General features: G+C 40.9%; 1 protein-coding gene and 1 long non-coding RNA gene across 2 annotated transcripts; one reads left to right on the forward strand and one right to left on the reverse strand.

The window, feature by feature from the left end:
* Positions 1–584: 584 nt before the first annotated feature.
* On the reverse strand, positions 585–9376 carry LOC124258093 (E3 ubiquitin-protein ligase TRIM33-like). The gene is made up of 3 exons (XM_046692160.1): positions 9201–9376; positions 4558–5733; positions 585–662 (listed from the first exon to the last, which is right to left on the reverse strand). Exons 2-3 carry the CDS (start codon positions 5725–5727, stop codon positions 600–602), a joined length of 1233 nt encoding a protein of 410 aa, XP_046548116.1. The 5' UTR covers positions 5728–5733; positions 9201–9376; the 3' UTR covers positions 585–599.
* LOC124258096 lies at positions 4675–26774 on the forward strand. The gene is made up of 3 exons (XR_006893496.1): positions 4675–4740; positions 19850–19855; positions 26746–26774. It is a non-coding gene; the product is annotated as an uncharacterized LOC124258096 (long non-coding RNA).
* The last annotated feature ends 65 nt before the right edge of the window (positions 26775–26839 follow it).

Below are 26839 nucleotides of genomic sequence, written 5' to 3' on the forward strand. Positions count from 1 at the left end.
ATGTAGAGAGTCATGCTGATGATGAAGACTTTTCTACCGTTTGCGGTCTTTGAAGGATCCTGTGACGTCGTGGCCAGATATCAGTACTCCTGTTACATCTGCATATCTCAGACTACAAACACACATCATGACCCACATGGGTCTGTCAAAATCTACATCTGTAACAGTGGTGTACACTGTGTTATTAGCAGCATTGATAACTGACATTTTTTTCTTAGCTCCATTCAGTACAAAACACAGCCGTAGGTCATAAGACTGGCCAACTCTGTTCTGGGCGAGGGGGATGTCTCTGAGGATGGTGTTTCTATTGTTAATCTTGAGACACAGCTTCTGCTTGTGGTTGTGGCATGTACCAACACGTACACTCAGTCCAGTCAGTTGAATGATGGGAGTTTCAACAGGGGTGGGGGTCAGAGCAGTCTCTTGTATCGCAAACTTGTCTGGTATATTTTCTTTCACAGAGAACCCTAGGTTTACTTGATATATGTACGGTTGACCGGGGCTGTTTCGGACCATCAGAGGTCTGGACGCCAGAACTTGCATTTCTTGTATCCGACATCCTGTATCAGGATAAGGGTCAGTTGGTGGATTGTTGGTGACTACCCGCCCAGATACACATACAGCGCCATAAGCTGTTCCTGCGTCCCATTCCAGCATCGCGCCTGTGTAAAGAATAACGTCCGTAATTAAATCATTGCAGTGAACGGGAATATGGAGATAAAACAAATTTATGTAGCTGTACAGAGAGACAGGATCAAAACAGCGAACTGTGCCTCCTAGAAAATGAACTGGGTCTCATGTGACACAGAAAACGTATTGAAGCATCACCAAGGACACGATGTCCTCATCCGGAACTACTCACATGTTATCACCCCTTCAGACAACTTCCGGTCCATCTCCATCAATGAAAAAAGGCAGAGGTCATGTAATATCTCCACAATGTCTTATATATGTTCTGGGGCTTGTAATACAGTCCCACAGATCTCTTTCGAAACAGACGGCGTTGAACAACAAATTATAACCACCTCTGCGGGCCAGTGGAGCGGAAGGAGAGAATGACCTGAGAGTGGATAGAATGACCTGAGAGTGGATGGTGGGTAGTTTGATCCCTGATCGTGTCACACCACAAGGTCGTTAAAACATTGTACTTGTCTTCTCCTTGTCTGGCGCTCAGCATTAAGGTGATTTAACAAGGACTGGTCGTCAGTATGCTGTGACTCATGTACTCTCATACGGACCTGCAGCTTTAGGTCAGAGTCAACAAGGGTCATAACAGCAGAAGGTGACATACAGAGAGATACACATGGTCGATTCCAACGAAAAGTGTACACAGCTAGGTCCAAATAGAATTGCTTGCACCTTGTAATTCTTTTTACCAATGTAAAGTCAACATATTTGCCTTTTATGAAAGTCAGTTGCCATCACTAATCTCTAAAAGTGATAAGTTGGTTGATCAGTGAAGTTGAAGGCCCACTTTCTGAATTACCTACAAATACCAACATCATACCTTGTATATCCTGTGATTAGATGGATTGTATGTTGCCTAACATCCAAATTCACTGTTGTTCTGCATGCACAATATGTTAATGACTATAGGAACTCTGAAGTCATATCATGGTTTCTTTCATGTTTTATAACCTCAAGCTTTACGAAAATAGAACCACTGTGGTACCTTTGTTTGATGTAAGTGAGATAGCACCTCATAGTGTTCTTTTCACAAACAAATCATTATTACATATCTATCTTATTCATCTGAGAGACAATGGGTGGAACTTTCGGTAAGTACAACAAATTTGAAAATGCATCAAAAACTAAACTTTCGGTGGAAAATAAAAACAATGTACTTGTAGGTAACAAATGTCACATAATTCCTGGTATTTCATAAATGTTTATATATATGTCAAACTAAATCATAGCTAGTTTATTAAAACATCGAACAGTTTGGAAATTGTTTATCTAAATGCATAGGACATGTGAATGAAGATGTTTACAACCGGTTTAAGGCTTTCTCTCTTTGTTTTGTCTCAGTGTATGTCGGAAAGTAGCAATGTCATTTTAACTGATGGAAATATACTTCTCATCAAAAGTTTGGACTCACTAGAAACACTCACTATATGTGAGTATGAATATATATATAGTTGGAAAACCAACTGCAAACCTTATGCAGATCAATTGCACGAGGATCATGCATCAAATTGATGAAAAGCATGTGCAAATATCGTACAATTTTCACTGATTTTTATCATTTATTGAACTCATGACAAAAATGTTTCCAACGTTACGAATTTGTTTTACAATACATCAGATCATGTGTAAACAGTTCCTTTAAACAGTATGGAATATTTTGCAAAATTTAGTTTAAAACAGTCGCCTGAAGTAAGTGGCTATATTTACACTAGTGAGTCTAAACTTTTGCTGATAAGTATAGAAACTGAACTAAAATCAATACACCTGAAATTTTATTTACCAAATGTTTCAACTGACATTTGTATTCAAAGAAAGCATATTACAAATGTTTAAAACGCTTGAACTATTACCGTATACCATATACCATTATGTACAGATAAACATGTCACTAAAACAATCAGTACATTATGCGTCTTACTGAACTATAACTCTGCTTTAATTACCCATAATTTGCAATGAAACAATTGCTATTAGATAGACATTTACAGAAAGTTGCAACTACAAAAACGAGCTACCTACGAATACGACATACCTTTGACAAATCTAATTACTAAACCCATGCAACTAATTCTACTACAGTCTCAATTCTCCTATGTTCGCAAGTGCATCGGTGACAGTCCTGAACAAGACTTACAACTTCAAACACACTGACTGATGTTACCTACAAACACGGAATGTTACCAACGAATACACATGTTACCAACGAATCTACCGTTTATCGCGTGATATCATGCAAACTTTTACCAAGATCATTTCTGACATTTCAATCAAAAAGAATTCATTATATCACTATCATAAAGTCTAAACCACGAACTGCAGTGCATCCCTGGATAGAACATTTTTATTGAACGCTCAGTTATGTAGCCATTTGAAATTCCAAGGAACCATTTCAATCTATTTATGATCTGCAATAATTGTCTTCAGTAAAAATTATGTTATAGTAGCGTATTGTGTTCTCCATTTCATTTTGTTAACAACGAATACATGTTACGTACAAATACCGTGAGCCACAACCGGGGAAATCCCAGCGGGACACCATGTCTTACCAATTTGAGCCCACATGTCAATTCCACTTGCAGTCTGAGTCTTTTTTTTACAATAATAAGACTTAAAACCTCACTAAAATTAAAGTGGGTTAGTTATAACAAGTGTCATATGCATCCTATGTTATTGTGACATTGGTTTATGTATATAACATTCTTACAGAAAATGTAAAATACACTTATTAATCACCAAGATATTGTCTGGTCTCACCTATGATGACTTCCAAATGGAACATATGTCACGTGTTGTCATTCCACCAATCTATTTGAATGTGATCAGTTGTTGGTAACATGTAACTTGTAGGTAACATTTGGGAGTTAAAATTCACCTACGAATACAGGTTATTTTGTGTGATATCTTCGTAAAAACAGTACAGAAAATGTTCAGATGTGGCACACGTATAACTTAGAATATTTATCACTAATGTGTTCATCTGTGGAAACAGCAACATATTTAGTGGTATTTGTAGGTAACGTGATTTTTTTCACCAAATCAGACTTTGATTTTCTAACATTTCTTTCGATTATTACTTGTAAGAAATATTATGTAACGCCATTGCATTTGAGTACTTTACATATTAATGCTGTAAAAAGAAATACAAAACATATCCTTGTGTTGCATTTACATAGATTGACAGAGTCATTGAAAACTGTATTCGTAAGTAACGCAAAAAATACCACTTGAAAACAAATTGCCCAAATTCCGAATTAAGCCCTAGACAAAATCATTTCAGGGGATTTATTCCCGAAATATTTGGCAATCAGATTAATAAACTTCTGTTCATCCAGTTTGACTAGTATTTAACACACAACATGTTTTCAACAAAGCATTTGTAAAACATAAGACAAAATGAATAAAAATGACCTGTTTTTGTCTCCCATAAGCTTAATTTTTAATTAAAAATAGTCATGTTATATATGGCCCAAATCGCCTCACCTTTGCCGATGTGATGGGCACCCCGGAATAAGTGAAGATAGTAATGCTAAATTGTTATGGGCCCAAACATGCTGTGTAAACTTTTCGTTGGAATCGACCACATACTCCAAAACACATGCGTCTACTCACTCCAGTCCTCTCCGTTCCCTCACTCTACTTCGCTCTACTCCGCTCCACTCGCTCACTCACTCACTCTCCCCTCCACTCCACTCACTTACATACACACACACATACATATATATATATATAGACCCTAGTATGCAGTAGGTGTAACCAGCCGTATTATCTCAGATAACTACGGCACCTTCATCAGTTTGCCTGATCAGACTGATTGACCAAATCGCATTACGTTTTACATACCAAGTTATGAACTAATTTTCTCCTACTTACCTGTAGGTAACACTGCTGGATCCTGTACGATGGCATTGTATGCTGCAGTATCTGGCACATATTTCGGCCTCTCTGTTGGGGAGAACGTGACTGACCTGACCATTCCAGCTGCCATACTATCACAAAGATGATGTATGTTTGACTCGACAAAGTACACACCAGTCCTGACAAAGAATACCTTTTGTAAATCCTCCCCAACATAGTGCTCAAGGGGCCGACTGAAGACATCATCACCTGAAGATCCTCTATCCTGTCAGCTTTACTTCTCATTAGTTTTGTGTATTCAATGGAAGATTTTACTCTAGTCTGCAAATCTCTTGTTTTCCCAAGTGCATCCTTTGTCAGCTGAAGATTCTGAGCAGATTTATGTTCAACATCTGACAACAGGACTGACCTCCGTTGCTTCAGCTCATTGGCCAGATCGTCAAAAGTTTTGTTGATATCATCTGTGGCAACCCTCTTGGACATTTGGATGTTCTTCAGCTTCTTCATTAATTCTACTTCTGCTTTGTCCAGTGTCTCTGACTTCTCATTCATCTTTGCGAAAACGTCTTCTATGGATTTCGACAGTTCTTGGTGTGCCTCATCCACAGACACAACATTATGTCCCTTCCCTTTATCGTGATCTACTACAGTGCATGAAACACAGACGACCTTGGTACAAGTGTGGCAGTAGAACTGCAGAGGCTGCTGGTGTTGACTACACTGATGTCGACGACGGAAACTCTGCACAGGTCGCCCCTTCATCTCATCAAAGGTAACTATTGTGTGTGTCTTTGTTGTTACATTCCTCCTGTGGGCATTCAGACAGATAGAACAGAGAAATACCCCACAGTTGTCACACTGGGCTTGAGCGGTTTCCTTGTCCGGACAGTCTGTACATGGAAGATGAAGACCTTTCTGGATCTTGAGGTAGTCCAGAGTCTTCAGGATGACCGTCTCTTTGGGCAGGGATTTCACTCCACCGGGCAGGTTATGTTGGTGCCGACACATAGGGCAGGATATGGTTGTATTGCCTCCACTGCAGGTTTCCAGACAGGGCTGACATATGGACTGGACACAGCATGTCATACGACGAGGAATTCGTATTGAGTCATCAAAGTGTTCTGTGCATATTGGACACTCTGTCAGAAGATCCTTGATAGCAGCCACTGAGACAAGATCCGACATTTTTGTCTGGCAAAAGATATAATGATCATTGTTATTAGGCAGTTCCACGTCATATACATTGTACCTGTTGACATGCGGTAAGGGAAAGTGGTGTACTCTGTATTTAGACTTGTGCTATATCAAGACAGAGTTCTAGAATGTACTACAACCCTCTTCTGCTGCAGGGAACAACATAGAATGATCTGGCAACATTTGTGTGGGTATATAAGAGGAGCTTACTCTTCTCATCTCACATTTCATCTCAAGTTACAAGAAGACCAGCTATTGTATTCAGCCTTGTTTGTTGTTTTTGTATACTTGACGATTGTTGCAGTGAGTTGAATACTTCAAGCAATCACTGCTTTTGTGTTATACTGCCTTTGAACTTGCACTGGTTATTGTATTAATTTGTTGTTAAATATATCACAAATAGAACATCATTGTCTTTGTTGCTATAATCACTGCTTTTGTATTATACTGCCTTTGAGTGAGTGGTTTAGTTTTACGCCGGACTCAGCAATATTCCAGCTATATGGCAGCGGTCTGGATCGAGTCTGGACCACACAATCCAGTGATCAGCAGCATGAGCATCGATCTGCGCAATTGGGAACCGATGTCATGTGTCAACCAAGTCAGCGAACCTGACCACCCGATCTCGTTAGTCGCCTCTTACGAGAAGCGTAGTCGCCTTTTGTGGCAAGCATGGGTTGCTGAAGACCTATTCTACGGGCCTACGGCCTTTGAACTTGTACTAGTTATTGTATTAAAGGAGAATACTAGACAATTGCAATAAATTGCTGGGTGAAAGATAAATTCATCAGAAACATGTACCCTGGGTGTTATTTCAAAAATATGCTGTATTATGTTTTAATCGCGAAACAGTTTCTGTTATCTGAGCTTCGGCCATTATGCATATTCTGCTGGAACTCACTTGACTTTTTCGCTCGTGACGTCAAATGTGACCAGAGTCCGCCATATTGCCAAAGAACAAGCGCTACAGTAACACAAATCGCTTCCGTCGTTTTCGTAAATGGTACGATGGTGTATTCCGTTGCCTGGGGATGACGGTATCATCGAACAATGCAAAGAGCCACAATTTCTACCGTTTTCCAAGTAAAGAGACAGATTTAGGCAGGAGAAATGATCCGATCATTCCGAGTCGGTCGCATATGAAAGGGACATGCACACATGGGATATGAAAATCCCAAAGCTAGGTTAAAGAAGGAAGAAGTACCCACGAGATTCATCTATACTCTATCACTCCCTGTTACAACTTACTGTCAGTGGTATTTTTAACATAAATTATATCAAGTCCTGTTGCCAGTTGAATTGCCCCAGCTACAAAATGCCCCAGCAAATATGGTCAAATTGCCCCAGTGGAGTAGTCAAAATGCCCCAATTTGTTTAAAATATAGGCCATAAATGCATATATTATGTTCTTCATATACAGTATAATTTATACATAGGTATGAGTTCTGCGAAGGAATATTCCAAACAGACGTTTCTTTTGCTGCTTAGTATATATCACACATATGCCACCATTGTCGTAATTGCTATAACCACTGTTTTTGTATTATACTGCCTTTGAACTTGTATTAGTTATTGTATTAATTTCCTGTAAAACACATCACGAATATACCACCATTGCCTTTATTGCTATAATCACTGCTTTTGTATTATACTTCCCTTGAACTTGTATTAGTTATTGTATTAATTTCCTGTAAAATACATCACGAATATACCACCATTGTCTGTATTGCTATAATCACTGCTTTTGTATTATACTTCCCTTGGACTTGTATTAGTTATTGTATTAATTTCCTGTAAAATACATCACACATATACCACCATTGTCTTTATTACTATAATCACTGTTTTTATATTATACTGCCTTTGAACTTGTATTAGTTATTGTATTAATTCCCTGTAGAATACGTCACGAATATACCACCATTGTCTGTATTGCTATAACCACTGCTTTTGTATTATACTTCCCTTGAACTTGTATTAGTTATTGTATTAATTTCCTGTAAAATACATCACGAATATACCACCATTGTCTGTATTGCTATAATCACTGCTTTTGAAATATTCTTTCCTTGAACTTGTATTAGTTATTGTATTAATTTCCTGTAAAATACATCACGAATATACCACCATTGTCGTAATTGCTATAACCACTGCTTTTGTATTATACTTCCCTTGAACTTGTATTAGTTATTGTATTAATTTCCTGTAAAATACATCACGAATATACCACCATTGTCGTAATTGCTATAATCACTGCTTTTGTATTATATTTCCTTGAACTTGTATTAGTCATTGTATTAATTTCCTGTAAAATACATCACGAATATACCACCATTGTCTGTATTGCTATAATCACTGCTTTTGTATTATGCTTCTCTTGAACTTGTCTTAGTTATTGTATTAATTTCCTGTAAAATACATCACGAATATACCACCATTGTCTGTATTGCTATAATCACTGCTTTTGAAATATACTGCCTTTGAACTTGTATTAGTTATTGTATTAATTTCCTGTAAAATACTTCACGAATATACCACCATTGTCTTTATTGCTATAACCACTGCTTTTGTATTATACTTCTCTTGAACTTGTATTAGTTATTGTATTAATTTCCTGTAAAATACATCACGAATATACCACCATTGTCTTTATTACTATAACCACTGCTTATCTATTATACTTCTCTTGAACTAGTGATACTGCAGTATTGTATTGTCTTCGCCCTTTGTAGTTTGTGTATCAATTTGGTGAGGTGAGGTGAAATTGGGGTTAACGTCGTGCTTGAGAATATTTCGCTCATATGACGACGTGCATGCATGTGTGTGTATGTGCGGCTGCTTGTACTAGCCAAGACTTAAGCTGGTTTTATAGTGCTAGCCCACTGAGATACCATGCCCTCAGTGAAGCATGAATACCCCACTCAGACACATTATACTGACTCCCAACCGACCAGTCCTTGTTTGGTAAAATTTGGTAAAAATTAGTTAATTTAGTTACTTAGTTACTTTATTATATATATAATTATTGATTTCTTTTACGGTTTGATTCCAGGATATCTTTTAGTTTCAACTTGGGATCCAACAGGTAACCTAAAATGAACTTTCTATGTGTAAAAAAATGATTGATGGATACGAAGGTGGCATACACGCTTCGTATTTTGATGTTAATCAGGAAGACACTCGATACCTACATGAACCACTTATAGTACCACTTAAACATCTGCTATTTGACCTGGTTTTAACTCCAGACAAAGAAAGAGTCGGTTTGCATCCTGCCTATGTTTCAGACAGTTCTAACAAAATGTAATATAAATGACGAGGGTTCAGGGTGACCTATATCATAACAATCAGGAAGTAACATGATACATACATCAAGCTATAACCACATATCCAACTGAAAATCGTCAGTCAAAAACATTCTTAATCGTAAAATAATTTCTTCTAAAAAATATTATGCCTCTTACCTTATACACACAGCATGACAGTAGACAGTTTAGTGACTCCGCAGCACGAACAATACAAGCTCGCTAACCGTGCAGTACACAAAGCGAATGTAAGCAGTTTGATCCCTCGTTAACCCTGATATAAATAATACACACAATAGTAACCGTTGACAATGATACTGAAGACTAGTGGCTGGCGAACCCGGATATGATCAACACAAAACATTGGATACGGTCTATTGACTTGCTCATCCGTGTTTGCTGCAAGTCATATGACCACGGGACCTCCAGTTAGTCTCTAACCAGGAATTAATGCAGAGTTAGACAGTAGACAGTCTAGTGACTCGCTCGTCAGTGTTTGTTACAAGCCATATGACCATTGAACGTCCAGTGAATCTCTAGCTAGGAATTAATGCAGAGTTAGACAGTAGACAGTCTAGTGGCTGGCTCGTCAGTGTTTGTTACAAGCCATATGACCATGGAACGTCCAGTGAATCTCTAACCAGGAATTAATGCAGAGTTAGAGAGTAGACAGTCTAGTGGCTGGCTCGTCAGTGTTTGTTACAAGCCACGTGACCATGGGCCGTCGAGTGAGTCTCTAACCAAGAATTAATGCAGAGTTAGACAGTACACAGTCTAGTGGCTGGCTCGTTAGTGTTTGTTACAAGCCATATGACCATGGAACCTCCAGTGAGTCTCTAACCAGGAATTAATGCAGAGTTAGACAGTAGACAGTCTAGTGGCTGGCTCGTCAGTGTTTGTTACAAGCCACATGACCATGGGACGTCCAGTGAGTCTCTAACCAGGAATTAATGCAGAGTTAGACAGTAGAAAGTCTAGTGACTAGCTCGTCACTGTTTGTTACAAGCCATATGACCATGGAACCTCCAGTGAGTCTCTAACCAAGAATTAATGCAGAGTTAGACAGTAGACAGTCTAGTGGCTGGCTCGTTAGTGCTTGTTACAAGCCATATGACCATGGAACGTCCAGTGAATCTCTAACCAGGAATTAATGCAGAGTTAGACAGTAGACAGTCTAGTGGCTGGCTCGTTAGTGTTTGTTACAAGCCATATGACCATGGAACGTCCAGTGAGTCTCTACCCAGGAATTAATGCAGAGTAAGACAGTAGACAGTCTAGTGGCTGGCTCGTCAGTGTTTGTTACAAGCCACATGACCATGGAACGTCCAGTGAGTCTCTAACCAGGAATTAATGCAGAGTTGAACAGTAGACAGTCTAGTGACTAGCTCGCCACTGTTAGTTACAAGCCATATGACCATGGACCGTCGAGTGAGTCTCTAACCAAGAATTAATGCAGAGTTAGACAGTAGACAGTCTAGTGGCTGGCTCGTTAGTGCTTGTTACAAGCCATATGACCATGGAACGTCCAGTGAATCTCTAACCAGGAATTAATGCAGAGTTAGACAGTATACAGTCTAGTGGCTGGCTCGTCAGTGTTTGTTACAAGCCATATGACCATGGAACGTCCAGTGAGTCTCTAACCAGGAATTAATGCAGAGTTAGAGAGTAGACAGTCTAGTGGCTGGCTCGTCAGTGTTTGTTACAAGCCACGTGACCATGGAACCTCCAGTGAGTCTCTAACCAGGAATTAATGCAGAGTTAGAGAGTAGACAGTCTAGTGGCTGGCTCGTCAGTGTTTGTTACAAGCCACGTGACCATGGAACCTCAAGTGAGTCTCTAACTAAGAATTAATGCAGAGTTAGACAGTAGACAGTCTAGTGGCTGGCTCGTCAGTGTTTGTTACAAGCCACATGACCATGGACCGTCCAGTGAGTCTCTAACCAGGAATTAATGCAGAGTTAGAGAATAGACAGTCTAGTGGCTGGTTCGTTAGTGTTTGTTACAAGCCATATGACCATGGAACCTCCAGTGAGTCTCTAACCAGGAATTAATGCAGAGTTAGACAGTAGACAGTCTAGTGGCTGGCTCGTCAGTGTTTGTTACAAGCCATATGACCATGGAACCTCCAGTGAGTCTCTAACCAGGAATTAATGCAGAGTTAGACAGTACACAGTCTAGTGGCTGGCTCGTCAGTGTTTGATACAAGCCATATGACCATGGAACCTCCAGTGAGTTTCTAACCAGGAATTAATGCAGAGTTAGACAGTAAACAGTCTAGTGGCTGGCTCGTCAGTGTTTGTTACAAGCCACATGACCATGGAACCTCCAGTGAGTCTCTAACCAGGAATTAATGCAGAGTTAGACAGTAGAAAGTCTAGTGACTAGCTCGTCACTGTTTGTTTCAAGCCATATGACCATGGACCGTCGAGTGAGTCTCTAACCAGGAAATAATGCAGAGTAAGACAGTAGACAGTCTAGTGGCTGGCTCGTTAGTGTTTGTTACAAGCCACATGACCATGGACCGTCGAGTGAGTCTCTAACCAAGAATTAATGCAGAGTTAGACAGTACACAGTCTAGTGGCTGGCTCGTTAGTGTTTGTTACAAGCCATATGACCATGTACCGTCCAGTGAGTCTCTAACAAGGAAATAATGCAGAGTAAGACAGTAGACAGTCTAGTGGCTGGCTCGTCAGTGTTTGTTACAAGCCATATGTCCATGAAACGACCAGTTAGTCTCTAACCAGGAATTAATGCAGAGTTAGACAGTAGACAGTCTAGTGGCTGGATCGTCAGTGTTTCATACAAACGACATGGCCATGGAACGTCCAGCGAGTCTCTCAACAAGAATAATTGCAGAGTTGGACAGTGGACGGTCTGATGGCGGGCTAATCAGGACAATACACCCAGCACGATTGCAGCCTGTCTGATGACTCGCCAACACCATTATCATTTTAGGAACACACATATACCCGTATAGAGGATTCAAATCTGAATTAATAATGTTACACATTTTCTTGATGGACGTGTGGAATGATAATTCATGGGACAGACACACGAGGCACGGTTCACTGAGTGGCATTTACAGGACATTGTGTTGACAGAACGTGTACATGTGTGCAAGCTGAGTCAGCAATTCAGTTTACACAAGTAGTGAAGGCACTAACATCCAACGAAGCACAAGGACATATCATTTGGTTACCTAAACTTTCAAAACAGACAATAATCGAAAAGGCAAAAGCTACATTTCTGTCACTTGGTTTGGTTGATAATGTGACATGTGTTTTGTTGGTCTATGACCTTGTGTCTTGAAAGAGGGATTGATTGTCGTTTTGCTTACTACACGATAGTTGGGTTGTCACGTTCCAACCCCTGTTCCTGGAAGGTGCGGTTGTAGCTTAAGAGTAAAACTAGAAAAACGGATATTCGTTGTCATTTGTAAGAGATTTGAGCGTTTTTAATAAAGAAGGATTATGCATATGTTTACATTGTGAACATGTTTTGCTAAACGTCGGACAGACTTTCCATACACAGCGTTAGAGGTGATGCTACTTTGTCTGTTAATGGCAGAAAAGTGATTGGGCGTTCGTCCATATTCTGCCAGTAGATATTCGTACAATAAACAATCAGCTTTTGTTTAGAAGAAAGACTCTTAAAAAATTTCAAAGCTGTTCCCATGGAAAAAAACTTGACATTAAATGTTGTTGTTTTTAGAAAGTTAAGAGTTATGGTTCGAAATCGAAGACTTGTTGGAGACAAAACTCCTAAATTGTTTCCATGAAAACGCATGAAGAAATTTCAAATAGAAAATCAAATTACATGTACCACAAGTGCACCAGTTAAGCTAATGATCAGTTCGTATACTCGCTTTATGCAAGTTGTCATGCAAATGTCGCATTACAAAATACAGTATTAAAGAACCCTTAAAAATACAAACTATTATAATGCATGACCTGCGTATGTCAGCGAAAAACGAAGCAGGATGTGTTTCAGACGGCGGTCTGTCAATAATCGAGTCTGGACCAGACAATCAAGTGATCAACATCATGAGCATCGGTCTACGCAACTGAGATGTGACATGTGTCAACCAAGTCAGCGATCCTGACCACCCAGTTCCGTTAGTCGCCTCTGACAACAAGCATGGGTTGCTGAAGAACCAGTTCTACTCCGGGTCTTCACGGTAGTGATGTATTCCAGCAGATATTTCTTATGAATATGGTAAGGGTTTCGCCACTTTTATCATCACGAAAATTTCAAACTGCTGCGGCATACATTCAGATGTTGTTAGTGAGGGTGTGAGTGAATGCTGTTTGATGTCGTCAGTGAGCGTCTGAGTGAATGTTGTTTGATGTCGTCAGTGAGGGTGTAAGTGAATGTCGTTAGTGAGGGTGTGAGTGAATGTTGTTTGATGTCGTTAGTGAGGGTGTGAGTGAATGTTGTTTGATGTAGTCAGTGAGGGTGTGAGTGAATGTTCCTTGATGTCGTCAGTTAGGGTGTAAATGAATGTCGTTAGTGAGGGTGTGAGTTAATGTTGCTTGCTGTCGTTAGTGAGGGTCTGAGTGAATGTTGTTTGATGTAGTCAGTGATGTTGTTTGATGGTGTGAGGAGTGAATGTTGTTTGATGTCGTTAGTGAGAATGGTGAGTGAATGTTGTTTGATGTCGTTAGTGAGGATGTGATGTCGAGTGAATGTTGTTTGATGTCGTTAGTGAAGGTTTGAGTGAATGTCGTTTGATGTCGTCAGTGAGGGTGTGAGTGAATGTTCCTTGATGTTGTTAGTGAGGATGTGAGTGCAAGTTGTTTAATGTAGTCAATGAGGGTGTGAGTGAATGTTCTTTGATGTTGTTAGTGAGATGTCGATGTGAGCATAATTGTTTAATAATGATATATAATTATTTAGGGTGTGAATAAACTATGTCGTGGTAATATGATAAATCGTCATTGTTTGATGGAGATTTTGGTCTTTTCCTAGATGTGTTCAGAGGCTCACTGTGAACACTACTCTTGAATCTCTGTACAGTCTGACGCCCTTGTGTCGAACTGAACGGGATTTTCGAAAATAGTTATCTAAAGTTCGAGACAACTGTGACAAAATTAGGAATACGCAGGAAAGAATATTTTACTTCGAGACAAATGTGACGAAATTAGGAATACGCAGGAAAGAATATTTTACTTCGAGACAAATGCGACGAAATTAGGAATACGCAGGAAAGAATTTTTACTTCGAGACAATCGTAAGTTCGATACATCGAAGTGCGACACATCATATTTTATCGTGTATGCAGATGCTACTGCTATAAATGGCCCTGTTAAAAACACCATCGTGTTTGAAGTCAACTGACATGTCCTTGACTCAGTGGTGTGACAGCAGATACTCAGTGTATGATCTGGTCGATGAAATGCCACTATTACCTACTGAACTCCCGTCTTATCCCGTGGGGCTGACATAGATGTGGACCCTTCTGGAGTGACCCAGGGGCAACGGCAGCCACAGACCCAGCACCAACACTTACATGTACGTCACTGTCGGTAGCGATGTGTTTGTGGGTGTCAGTGGCCTCAGCCGACAAAACAAGTGGTGTGCTAAGATATTCTCGAAGCTTAAACTGGTGCATAGAATACCACTATGCCGCTGGGGCCGACATGGATGTGGTTTATGGGATGCCACTATTTCCTACTGAACTGTTGCTGATCCCGACCTCCCGTCTGATCCCTTGGGGCTGACATGGATGTGGTTTATGGGATGCCACTATTACCTACTGAACTGTTGCTGATCCACACCTTCCGTCTGATCCCTTGGGGCTGACATGGATGTGGTTTATGGAATGCAACTATTACCTACTGAACTGTTGCTGATCCCCACCTCTCGTCTGATCCCTTGGGGCTGACATGGATGTGGTTTATGGGATGCCACTATTACCTACTGAACTGTTGCTGATCCCGACCTTCCGTCTGATCCCTTGGGGCTGACATGGATGTGGTTTATGGGATGCCACTATTACCTACTGAACTGTTGCTGATCCCGACCTCCCGTCTGATCCCCTTGGGGCCGACATAGATGTGGGTTTATGGAATGCCACTATTACCTACTGAACTGTTGCTGATCCCGACCTCTCGTCTGATCCCTTGGGGCCGACATGGATGTGGTTTATGGGATGCCACTATTACCTACTGAACTGTTGCTGATCCCGACCTCCCGTCTGATCCTTGGGGCTGACATGGATGTGGTTTATGGATGCCACTATTACCTACTGAACTGTTGTTGATCCCGACCTCCCGTCTGATCCCTTTGGGGCCGACATAGATGTGGTTTATGGAATGCCACTATTACCTACTGAACTGTTGCTGATCCCGACCTCTCGTCTGATCCCTTGGGGCCGACATGGATGTGGTTTATGGGATGCCACTATTACCTACTGAACTGTTGCTGATCCCGACCTCCCGTCTGATCCCTTGGGGCTGACATGGATGTGGTTTATGGGATGCCACTATTACCTACTGAACTGTTGCTGATCCCCACCTTCCGTCTGATCCCTTGGGGCTGACATGGATGTGGTTTATGGGATGCCACTATTACCTACTGAACTGTTGTTGATCCCGACCTCCCGTCTGATCCTTGGGGCCGACATAGATGTGGTTTATGGAATGCCACTATTACCTACTGAACTGTTGCTGATCCCCACCTCTCGTCTGATCCCTTGGGGCCGACATGGATGTGGTTTATGGGATGCCACTATTACCTACTGAACTGTTGCTGATCCCGACCTCCCGTCTGATCCCTTTGGGGCTGACATGGATGTGGTTTATGGGATGCCACTATTACCTACTGAACTGTTGCTGATCCCGACCTCCCGTCTGATCCTTGGGGCTGACATGGATGTGGTTTATGGGATGCCACTATTACCTACTGAACTGTTGTTGATCCCGACCTCCCGTCTGATCCTTTGGGGCCGACATAGATGTGGTTTATGGAATGCCACTATTACCTACTGAACTGTTGCTGATCCCGACCTCTCGTCTGATCCCCTTGGGGCCGACATGGATGTGGTTTATGGGATGCCACTATTACCTACTGAACTGTTGCTGATCCCGACCTCCCGTCTGATCCCTTGGGGCTGACATGGATGTGGTTTATGGGATGCCACTATTACCTACTGAACTGTTGCTGATCCCCACCTTCCGTCTGATCCCTTGGGGCTGACATGGATGTGGTTTATGGGATGCCACTATTACCTACTGAACTGTTGTTGATCCCGACCTCCCGTCTGATCCCTTGGGGCCGACATAGATGTGGTTTATGGAATGCCACTATTACCTACTGAACTGTTGCTGATCCCCACCTCTCGTCTGATCCTTGGGGCCGACATGGATGTGGTTTATGGGATGCCACTATTACCTACTGAACTGTTGCTGATCCCGACCTCCCGTCTGATCCCTTGGGGCTGACATGGATGTGGTTTATGGGATGCCACTATTACCTACTGAACTGTTGCTGATCCCGACCTCCCGTCTGATCCCTTGGGGCCGACATAGATGTGGTTTATGGAATGCCACTATTACCTACTGAACTGTTGCTGATCCCGACCTCGTCTGATCCCTTGGGGCCGACATGGATGTGGTTTATGGGATGCCACTATTACCTACTGAACTGTTGCTGATCCCGACCTCCCGTCTGATCCCTTGGGGCTGACATGGATGTGGTTTATGGGATGCCACTATTACCTACTGAACTGTTGCTGATCCCGACCTCCCGTCTGATCCCTTAGGGCTGACATGGATGTGGTTTATGGAATGCCACTAATACCTACTGAACTGTTGCTGATCCCGACCTCTCGTCTGATCCCTTGGGGCCGACATGGATGTGGTTTATGGGATGCCACTATTACCTACTGAACTGTTGCTGATCCCGACCTCCCGTCTGATCCCTTGGGGCTGACATGGATGTGGTTTATGGAATGCCACTAATACCTACTGAACTGTTGCTGATCCCGACCTCTCGTCTGATCCCTTGGGGCCGACATGGATGTGGTTTATGGGATGCCACTATTACCTACTGAACTGTTGCTGATCCCGACCTCCCGTCTGATCCCTTGGGGCTGACATGGATGTGGTTTATGGAATGCCACTATTACCTACTGAACTGTTGCTGATCCCGACCTCTCGTCTGATCCCTTGGGGCCGACATGGATGTGGTTTATGGGATGCCACTATTACCTACTGAACTGTTGCTGATCCCGACCTCCCGTCTGATTCAGTGGGGCCGACATGGATGTGGTTTATGGGATGCCACTATTACCTACTGAACTGTTGTTGATCCCGACCTCCCGTCTGATCCAGTGGGGCTGACATGGATGTGGTCCCTTCTGGAGTGACCCAGGGGCAACAGCAGCCACAGACCCAGCACCTAGATACTTTAACCGTCTTTTTAGAGTGAGAAAATGAACTATTATGGTTTTACGAAGCTTTTACCAATATTCCAGCAATATCACAGCGGGGAACACCACATATGGGCTTCACACATTGTACCCATTGTACGGAATCGAACCCGGGTCTTCCACGTGACGAGCGAATGCTTTAAACACTAGGCTGACCGCCGCCCCAACTTTTAGAGGCGTGCATTTGGTTCATATGTTCCGGCATCTAATGAAGTATTCATATCGACTCTGCTTTGGGGAGAGATTTCTTATGAACATGAAATGGGATTTGGTGCTTTTATTACTGTGAGAATGTGGTAGGGATGAGGCATGTTTCTTTCTCCGTCTACATTTATTTATTTTAAAAGGTTTCAGACGTTAATCACTTTAGTGAAACCCACGTGCAGGGTATGGTGCAGACAAACCTTTCAACGTAATTTGGTCAACCGGGATTCGAACCCACAAACCATGAAGACACACAAAACTGCACACTGAATGTCGACAATCTTAAGATGATATTTAGTTTAGTTTGTGGTATGCGTAAAGGGTGTATATATGACATCAGTTTCGTGTAGGATTTCTCAATACCGTTCCCCCAAGTTTAAATCCTTAAAGCGGTGTCAACTATTCGTGGTTGTGCGTAGTTGTGCTCGCTGACGCCCACAGATTGCATTAACGGCTAGGGGTGAAGGGGTAGCGTTGGGTCCTCACCCATATCCTCAGATAGTAAGTGGTCACCTCGTGTGTGTGTGTGTGTGTGTGTGTGTGTGTGTGTGTGTGTGTGTGTGTGTGTGTGTGTGTGTGTGTGTGTGTGTGTGTGTGTGTGTGTGTGTGTGTGTGTGTGTGTGTGTGTGTGTGTGTGTGTGTGTGTGTGTGTGTGTGTGTGTGTGTGTGTGTGTGTGTGTGTGTGTGTGTGTGTGTGTGTGTGTGTGTGTCTCGTTGACTTCAAACAGTAAATACGCGATGAAAGAATGTTTACACAATATCTGCTATATGTTGGCCAAGAGAGACTTGGCTACATTCAATTCCACCATGTTGAGATTTAGCAGTGTAGACTTGTCTCCCTTCAACCTGGAGCTTCGACTTCGTCTTGATTGTGATCATTGGTTGGATTGACCCATTTCTCCATTTATGACATTCACCACAGAGGTAAACACCCACAAACATCACTTTTGTGTCACAATAACATGACACGTTGTATATATTCTTAACTACATTGCGAATATATACAATTCGTGAATCCCCACGAAATCATCTGGAACATAAAAGTGGCCTCCATGTACATGCATATTGTTGCACTGGATGCACTGTGATTATCATAAGTTTTACTGCACATAATCTCATAATCATGCATGTTGTTGTACCTGATACATCATATAATCTGATCAACATGCACATTGTTGTACTGGATACCTGACATGATCTGATCAACATGCACATTGTTGTACTGGATACCTAACATGATCTGATCAACATGCACATTGTTGTACTGGATACCTAACATGATCTGATCAACATGCACATTGTTGTACTGGATACCTAACATGATCTGATCAACATGCACATTGTTGTACTGGATACCTGACATGATCTGATCAACATGCACATTGTTGTACTGGATACCTGACATGATCTGATCAACATGCACATTGTTGTACTGGATACCTAACATGATCTGATCAACATGCACATTGTTGTACTGGATACCTAACATGATCTGATCAACATGCACATTGTTGCACTACAAACGTCACGCACTGTTGATTATCGGATGCATTTTGTTGCTGAATTCGTCTCATACTTTTACTTGTTACACATATTGTTGCAATTACACCTTACATAATGCTGGTTGACCGTCTCATTAACAATTCCACTCCGCTGGAAAGATATTGTAGTAAAACGCAACGAGAAGAAACAACCGTAAATTATGCCATATCTCTCATGATGCTCTTTTTAGTAATAAATATCATACATATTGTTGCCCCGATACGTTACATAGTGTTGATGATCATGTTGCAATTAGTGAAATAAAACTCCAACTTCGGCTAATCACCGCGTGCCAGTTAGTACCAGCTGCCCAATAGAATGAGTTTCGGACCACCAAGGGAGTTCCTCGTTGAAAACCAAGGGAATCGCCTTAAATTCTCATATTTGATAAGATTATGCTTGCATAAACCTTTCACCTTGCAAATTTCGCATACCGTGTACGTAGTATTTTTGCAGCAATGACGTTCATTCAATGTTCTCAAAGCAGCGACGACTCTTACTACTTCAGGGTGCCCTTGTACAAAACAACCTTAGCGCTGAGATACCTTACGTCTATTATTATTATTATTACTAGTAGTATTGGATATTTATATAGCGCACATTTATATCCACGCACTAGCGCATGCTCAAGGCGCTGGTATTTTTTCCCCTCAATCATTGGATGTCAATCTCAACGGCACATCTTATTATCAATCTCAACTCTCAAGGCTCACCGAGTTATTGCGGCTTTCCCATCCTTACAAGGTATGTTAAGATGTGGGACTTGGATCAACTTAGCGTTAAGATCGCTTTGTACACCGACACCAAGGCCAATTGCATACGACAATTTCTACTCTCTTCTTGTCATGCATGTCATATAAATACTTGCCGTCATTTATTTGTGTATCTTCGAATTATGACTACTCCCAGTATGACTTCTCCAATTTTGTCTACTCATGAACATAACATAGCACCCATATGCTTAATAATGTACTGTACCTGTATAGTTGATTACCAGTTTGTCTACCCTATGAAATAAACCTAGTAGGGAGGCTCCCAGGAACTACTCGTATTTGAATCATTAGAAGCTAAGTGAATCAGGGATCTTGTGATCATTCATTTGTTTGTACAGGTTGTTTGTTTTGAAAATTGACATATGTTGTAAAGCTGGGTAAATAGCAGAGAAGAAAAGAGACGTCTTTTATGATGCACTTGGTGTGTTGTTCAAAGGTCTGTGTGACTTAATTATGTATCTGTATCATATGCAGGGGTGGGGAGGTGGTGTAGTACTGAAGCAAATACAAGACACGAATACTATGTATTATGAAGTGTTTTCAGAACTGTACAAATGTAAATCTTGGGTGGAAGAACTGATTGAAGATGATAATGAAGACATGATATCTGATACAAATAGTCAACAGGAGGACTGACTGAGGTTTGTTTTACGCTTCTTTTAGCAATATTCCAGCAACATCACGGCGGGAACACCAGAAATGGGCTTCACACATTGTACCCATGTGGTGATTCGAACCCGGGTCTTCGGCGTGACGAGCCAACGCTTTAACCACTAGCCTACCCACCGCCCCTGAACAGGAGGAGGGGCAGTGAGACATTGTAATTCACAAAGACGTAAAGTAGACTTTGGGAGTGCTCCCATCCTAATGCTTACTGATGGAAACAGAGCTAATAAATATTACATGAAATCTGTATACCTTTTGTATATTATTATGGTGGAACAGTCTACCTGATGGAGCGGAGAGAGCTAGTAATTAAAACATTTGACTGGAACAGGTTGTGTATTGGACGGGTAGTCAAACTGTGGGTAGTCATAATGGGTGTGAACCTGTATTTGATACTCAGTCAATGCATTTATTACAAGAATGAATTAGTGGTGACGGCACTCGGGTTACCTACACTATGCACAAAAAGCTCACCCCCTGTTTCTGTTCCTTTCAAGGATATATAGCAATCGGTGGTTCGCATTTAGCATTTCTCATGCCTGGTTTCAATCTAGGATCGAGTCACAAAATGGTTGAAGTTGTGAATGTATTATGCACGTGACAGCACCGCAAGAAAGCAATGGTAAACTGAATTTCAATAAACATCAATTACAGGAAAGCATGATTTATGGATGTCTACATCTTTATTGTGAATAAGACGACGTTTTGAAGGAGCAAGCATACACTCCAAAACGTAGTGTTAGTCACAATAAAGAGTGAGTGAGTTAATATTTAACGTCACATCGGCAATATTTCAGCCATATCGTGACGAGAACATTTGATATTGAAATGAAATATATGTATATTATAAAAAGCCTGCCGACGAAGGACAGTAAAACAACTAGAATATCACAGATATATATGTAAAACTAGTAAGTAAATCTAAAACGTTTTAACTATAGGGAACAACACAATATAAAAATAAGCTATAGATCGCCAACAACTGAAGATAGATCACCATACTAGGGTCCATGGGGACTTACAGTACCTTTGCTACCTGCATGGACCCTAGCTGGATTTACATCATCCCTTCAGCCATTGGTGATGGAAGAGAAATCTAGCCATAAATTAAAAGCACACATATTCTACGATTAAAAAGGTGGCAAGTTTAAATTTACTTAAATGTGTTGGGACTTACGTACCCTCTCAGGAGGACAATAATTTTACAATACTTCAACCCCCTTTGAGGGCACAGCCACTAACAATCGAAGTTGATAATCTAAACTACCAATTATAAAACGTTATCTATTTACAAAACATATATCAAAATTCATTTAACAATTCTATCTCTTTTAAAAATCAATGATTAAATGATAATTAACATTATTAAAAAGGTCCTTTACTGATCTCACATTGAAATATTTATCCCTTATGATGGAGAATTCAACACAGTCAAGCAGGATGTGCTTGACCGTGGTTGTCTCATCACAAGGGATACAAAACGGAGGATCCTCACCTTTCAATAGGTACTCATGAGTATATCTTGTGTGGCCAATACGACATCGTCGTATGATGACCTCTTCAAATCTGGACTGACAACCCAAGTAGGTGTAACCAATATAGGGTTTTATTTCATGCAATTTATTGATACCTAGCTACTTGGGTGTCCCACTTCTTTGTATTAGATCACGGATGTATGTTCTAATGGTTGCTTTGTAATCAGAGTATGGAATAAGAAGTGGTGTCACAGATTTAATGAGTGCTGCCTTGGCAGCAAGATCGGCCATTGTATTCCCAGAAATGCCAAAGTGGCTGGGTGACCAACAAAAGACGATTTCGCATTGGCCAGTTGCAAGCTCATTATACAATTCAATAATTAGTAATAAAAGTAATTACAAGTAGATTTTTAATAGCCTGAAAACACGAAAGAGAATCGGAAAAGATTATGTATTGTTTATATTTACGGTGTTAATATATATATTTAAGAGCTGTTAATATGGCGTTTGCTTCTGCTGTTAAAATAGAGCTGTTGTTTGGTAGTCGACAAGATATTGTTCTGGATCCAATGACAGTGGCACATGCCACCGCGCCACCATCCTTGGACCCATCTGTAAATAAGAATTTGTATGTATTATACTTATTTTTAATTGATTATATTCTTGTTTATATTGCAATTCATTAGTTTCACATTTCTTAAACTTTGTCAGAGTTAGGTCAACTTCAGGCCTGACTAGTTGCCAAGGAGGAGAAGAGAGAAGGCGGGAAGGAGATATATATTTTCCAGCTCAATGCCGACAGCAGAAATGAATGGTTTAATTCTTAAACCAAGAGGCGGAACAAGTGAAGGCTTTTGTTGTACACATCCTCATAAAGCGGAGTAAAGACACAGTTAAATGCGGGGTATGACTCGTTAGAATAAAGTTTTGTTATATACTGCAAGGACTGTTTTATACGGCGTTGTGTAAGAGATGGCTCATCTGCCTCAACGAAGAGACTGTCAACAGGAGAGGTTCTAAAGGACCCAAGACAAAGTCTTAAAACTTGGTGATGGACAGAATCAAGTAATTTTAGGTTGCTTTGCAGGCACCAGCATATACGATGGAACCATATTCAAGTTTTGATCGCACCAATGATCGATTTAAGTTAAGGAGGGTAATTTGATCACCTCCCCACAATAAAGAAGTTGACATACATACATCTTACTTTTCTTATGTATTCCACTTCTAAATGCCCTTCAAAGATTTGATCAATCAAAGGATTAACTGATAAAACTTTGACTGAGTAATCACTTTCATCGTGCTAATGTAGATTTGTCAAAATTGTTTTATACGTAGGTTTTCAGATATAGACGTTGTTGTAGTGATTGTTTATTGTTGTTTATCTCAGTTAACCAGTGGACATGACACTGCTGTGAAACAGCTGAAACAAATAGATAAATAGGGGTAATATAATCCTGAAATGCTTTAGATACGTGTATTTAGTTTATTGTTATACAAACAAGTGACATCGAAGAGAAGTATTAGATATTGTATATTTGGCTACACGCACCTGACAGTCAAACCATTCTGAGACCTCTAAAGACCGTAACACAGGTGCTCATACCAACACAATAGAGTCAACCTGAATTCTGGTCTCTCCAACTCTGGAACCCAGTAGGCTGGGTACAGCTTGTACTTTGTGGAATACCGGGACATCGGGATGCTGTGATGTGGGTTGATCGACCTACACTTGGTTCAAGTGATCCACCACTGTGTCGCATAGAAACACGGGTGAAGCCACAACTTTGGAGCTGCCTTCCGACGTGTTTTGGTCAATGAAACTAATACAACCAATGACAGCAATTAACATGAGACTACCCTGATGACTCCTGGTAGGATGAAACGTGTTTCAAATTGAATATATTAAGATTACACTGACCTAAACACTTAACCCCTAAGCAAAAACAACCCAACAAAATACCCTAAAGCCGAACCCGAACCTTAAACGCTGACAGTAATAATCCCAAACCTTAGAGATCTTAAAGGATTGTGTATAAAGACGTGTCAGGACCCAAAGCATGCTTAATGGTTGTCTGCCTCTAAAGATGCAGCGAGACACCGGCCGGGCTATAGTGGGATGGTTGCTCTCCGGTAAATTGCATTCAAGCCTATAGTACCACAGAAAGTTAGTGTATATGAAATCTGTGTTGTGATTGTGATTGTAAACTTTACATCTGACGGTATACAGTTAAATGGTAATGAATGGGGTAAAGATATTCTGTGCTAACACAAATGTAAGTATCGGTGTGCAACATGTATACACTATACATGTATTTTAAGATGACGTGTCATTTTTTCATAAGTACGATAAAATGCATTATACATTTAAAACTAGACAAACTTAACGATGATAAAGACAGATATACACGCACTACGTACCAGGGTTAATCTTGACTTGCCATTTTCTAAAAATGGAGAAATTGTTGATGCAACCAAAAAGTGTAAATATATAGATGAATTTTTACTATTTATTCATTATTTTACGATATCTTAAGTCATTTGTTGATACCAAAGCATGTAATATATCTCACAATATTTTTACACCGTTGTCAAGCCAAAAGTGACGAGGTGATGAGAAGTATAAGTGCATGGTAGGTAGTGACAGAGGTTAACAACAATAGTGAGTGAGTGAGTTTGGTTTTGCGACGCTTTTCGCAATATTCCAGCAACATCACAGCGGGTGACACCAGAAGTGTTACTCACACATTGTACCCATGTGGGGATTCGGAACCGGGTCTTCGACATGACGAGCCAACGCTTTATCCACTTGGCTACCCCACCGCCCCTAACAACAATAACAGGTAGTCGATGTCGAATTGGACAGGCCACATATAGGCGTTGTCAACATGTTGAACATGAACATATACATAACATGAGTATTTATATATCAGTAGTTTGATACAAATAGTTTTGTGTCGTTGTGGATACAAAGAAAATTTCCAGAAATCATTCTTTGCTACATATATTTCTTTGGATTTCCAAATAAATTCTTAAAATACATTTATGCAATATGTGAGGAGAATCGTGAGTACTAACACTGTGTTGGCAATGCATCAACCCATTATGAAGTGAAGAGACCAGGGAAACATAGACACATTACTTTAGACTTAAGTAATAATAAACATGACAATGACATGCTATACGTTAAGTGAAAACTCAGGAATAGAAAACTAGTACTGTAAGAACATATAGAACTTCACTAACACAAGAACCACTCAAAAATAGGTAATGATTCACTACAAATGGATCCCGTATCTACGAACGCAAACTACAATGAAAATAGTATGATAGTATAAGTTGTCAGTAATTCAGATTAATTGTGATCTAAATAACACACACCCTGACATTTAACGTATGCAGAATCACAGTGCAACATACCCAAGACCCTCAGACAATCAATGTATGGCCTGGGTACATGAAGAGCTTAATATGATGATGAAGACTTTTCTAGCGATTGTAGTCGTTGAAGGATCCTGTGACGTTGTGGCCTGACACCAGTTCTCCAGTTATATCTGCATAGTCGGGATTGACAACATACATCATGACCCACATGGGTCTGTCAAAATCTACTTCTGTGACAGCGGTGTACACTGTGTTATCAGCAGCATTGATAACTGACAGTTTGTTGTTAGCTCCATCCAGAACAAAAACACAGTCGTAGGTCATAAGACTGGCCACCTCTGTTCCCAGTGAGGGGGATGCCTTTGAGGAAAGTTTTATTATAGTTAATCTGCAGACACAGCTTCTGCTTGTGGTTGGCACATGACACACGTACATTCATTCCGGTGTGTTGACTGAAGGGAGCATCTTCTGGCGTGGGGTCAGGACAGTCTCTAGTAACATTTTGTTGTCTGGCATACTTCCCTTCACAGAGAACCCAAGGTTTAGTTGATAGAGGCACTGTTCACCGGGGCTGGTTCGGACCATCAGAGGTCTGGACGCCATAACTGATCTGATTTCTTTTATCCGACAACCTGTATCAGGAGAAGGGGTTGTTGGTTGAGTGTTGGTGACTACCCGCCTAGATACGCTTATATCACACTGAGCTGTTCCTGGGTCCCATTCCAGCATAGGACCTGTGTAAATATTAACATTCATAATTGATACAAATCATTTTCATGGCTGTGAATTTATCACGGGACAGGATCCAAACTACGAACTGAACTGCAGCATTTGAGTCAACTGGGGCACAAACAGCAGAGGGTGACATACAAAGAGATACACAAAGACGAACACACATGCATCCATTCATTCATCTGTGCATACCTACATATATGCACGCACACTCACACGCTCACTCACACACGTCTCAGATTGATTGACCAAATCACATTACATTTTACATACCATCAGCAAGTTATGAACTAGATTTCTACTACTTACCAGAAGGTGACTCTGCTGGTTCCAGTATGATGGCGTTGTATGCTTTAGAATCTGGCACATTTTTCTACCTCTCTGTTGGGGAGAACGTGACTGACCTGACCATTCCAGCTGCCTTGATACTCTCACGAAGTAATGTATATTTGCCTCGACAAAGTGCACACCAGTCCTGACAAAGATACAGCTCCAAGTCTCCTCCAACAAAGAGTTCAATGAGGCATCACCTGAAGATCCTCTATCCTATCAGCTTTACTTCTCATTAGTTTTGTGTAGTCAGTAGAAGAT

Source organism: Haliotis rubra, unplaced genomic scaffold (genome assembly GCF_003918875.1).
Source record: "Haliotis rubra isolate DU_JTF1 unplaced genomic scaffold, ASM391887v1 Scf682, whole genome shotgun sequence".
Classification (NCBI taxonomy): domain Eukaryota; kingdom Metazoa; phylum Mollusca; class Gastropoda; order Lepetellida; family Haliotidae; genus Haliotis; species Haliotis rubra.

Excerpts from the sequence above, each read along its gene's own strand:
- LOC124258093 (XM_046692160.1), bottom strand. The coding sequence starts at position 5,727 with ATGTCGGATCTTGTCTCAGTGGCTGCTATCAAGGATCTTCTGACAGAG. Across the intron at positions 663-4,557 it reads TCCAGCAGTGTTACCTACAG|GCGCGATGCTGGAATGGGAC; the intron begins GTAAGTAGGAGA and ends TTCTTTACACAG.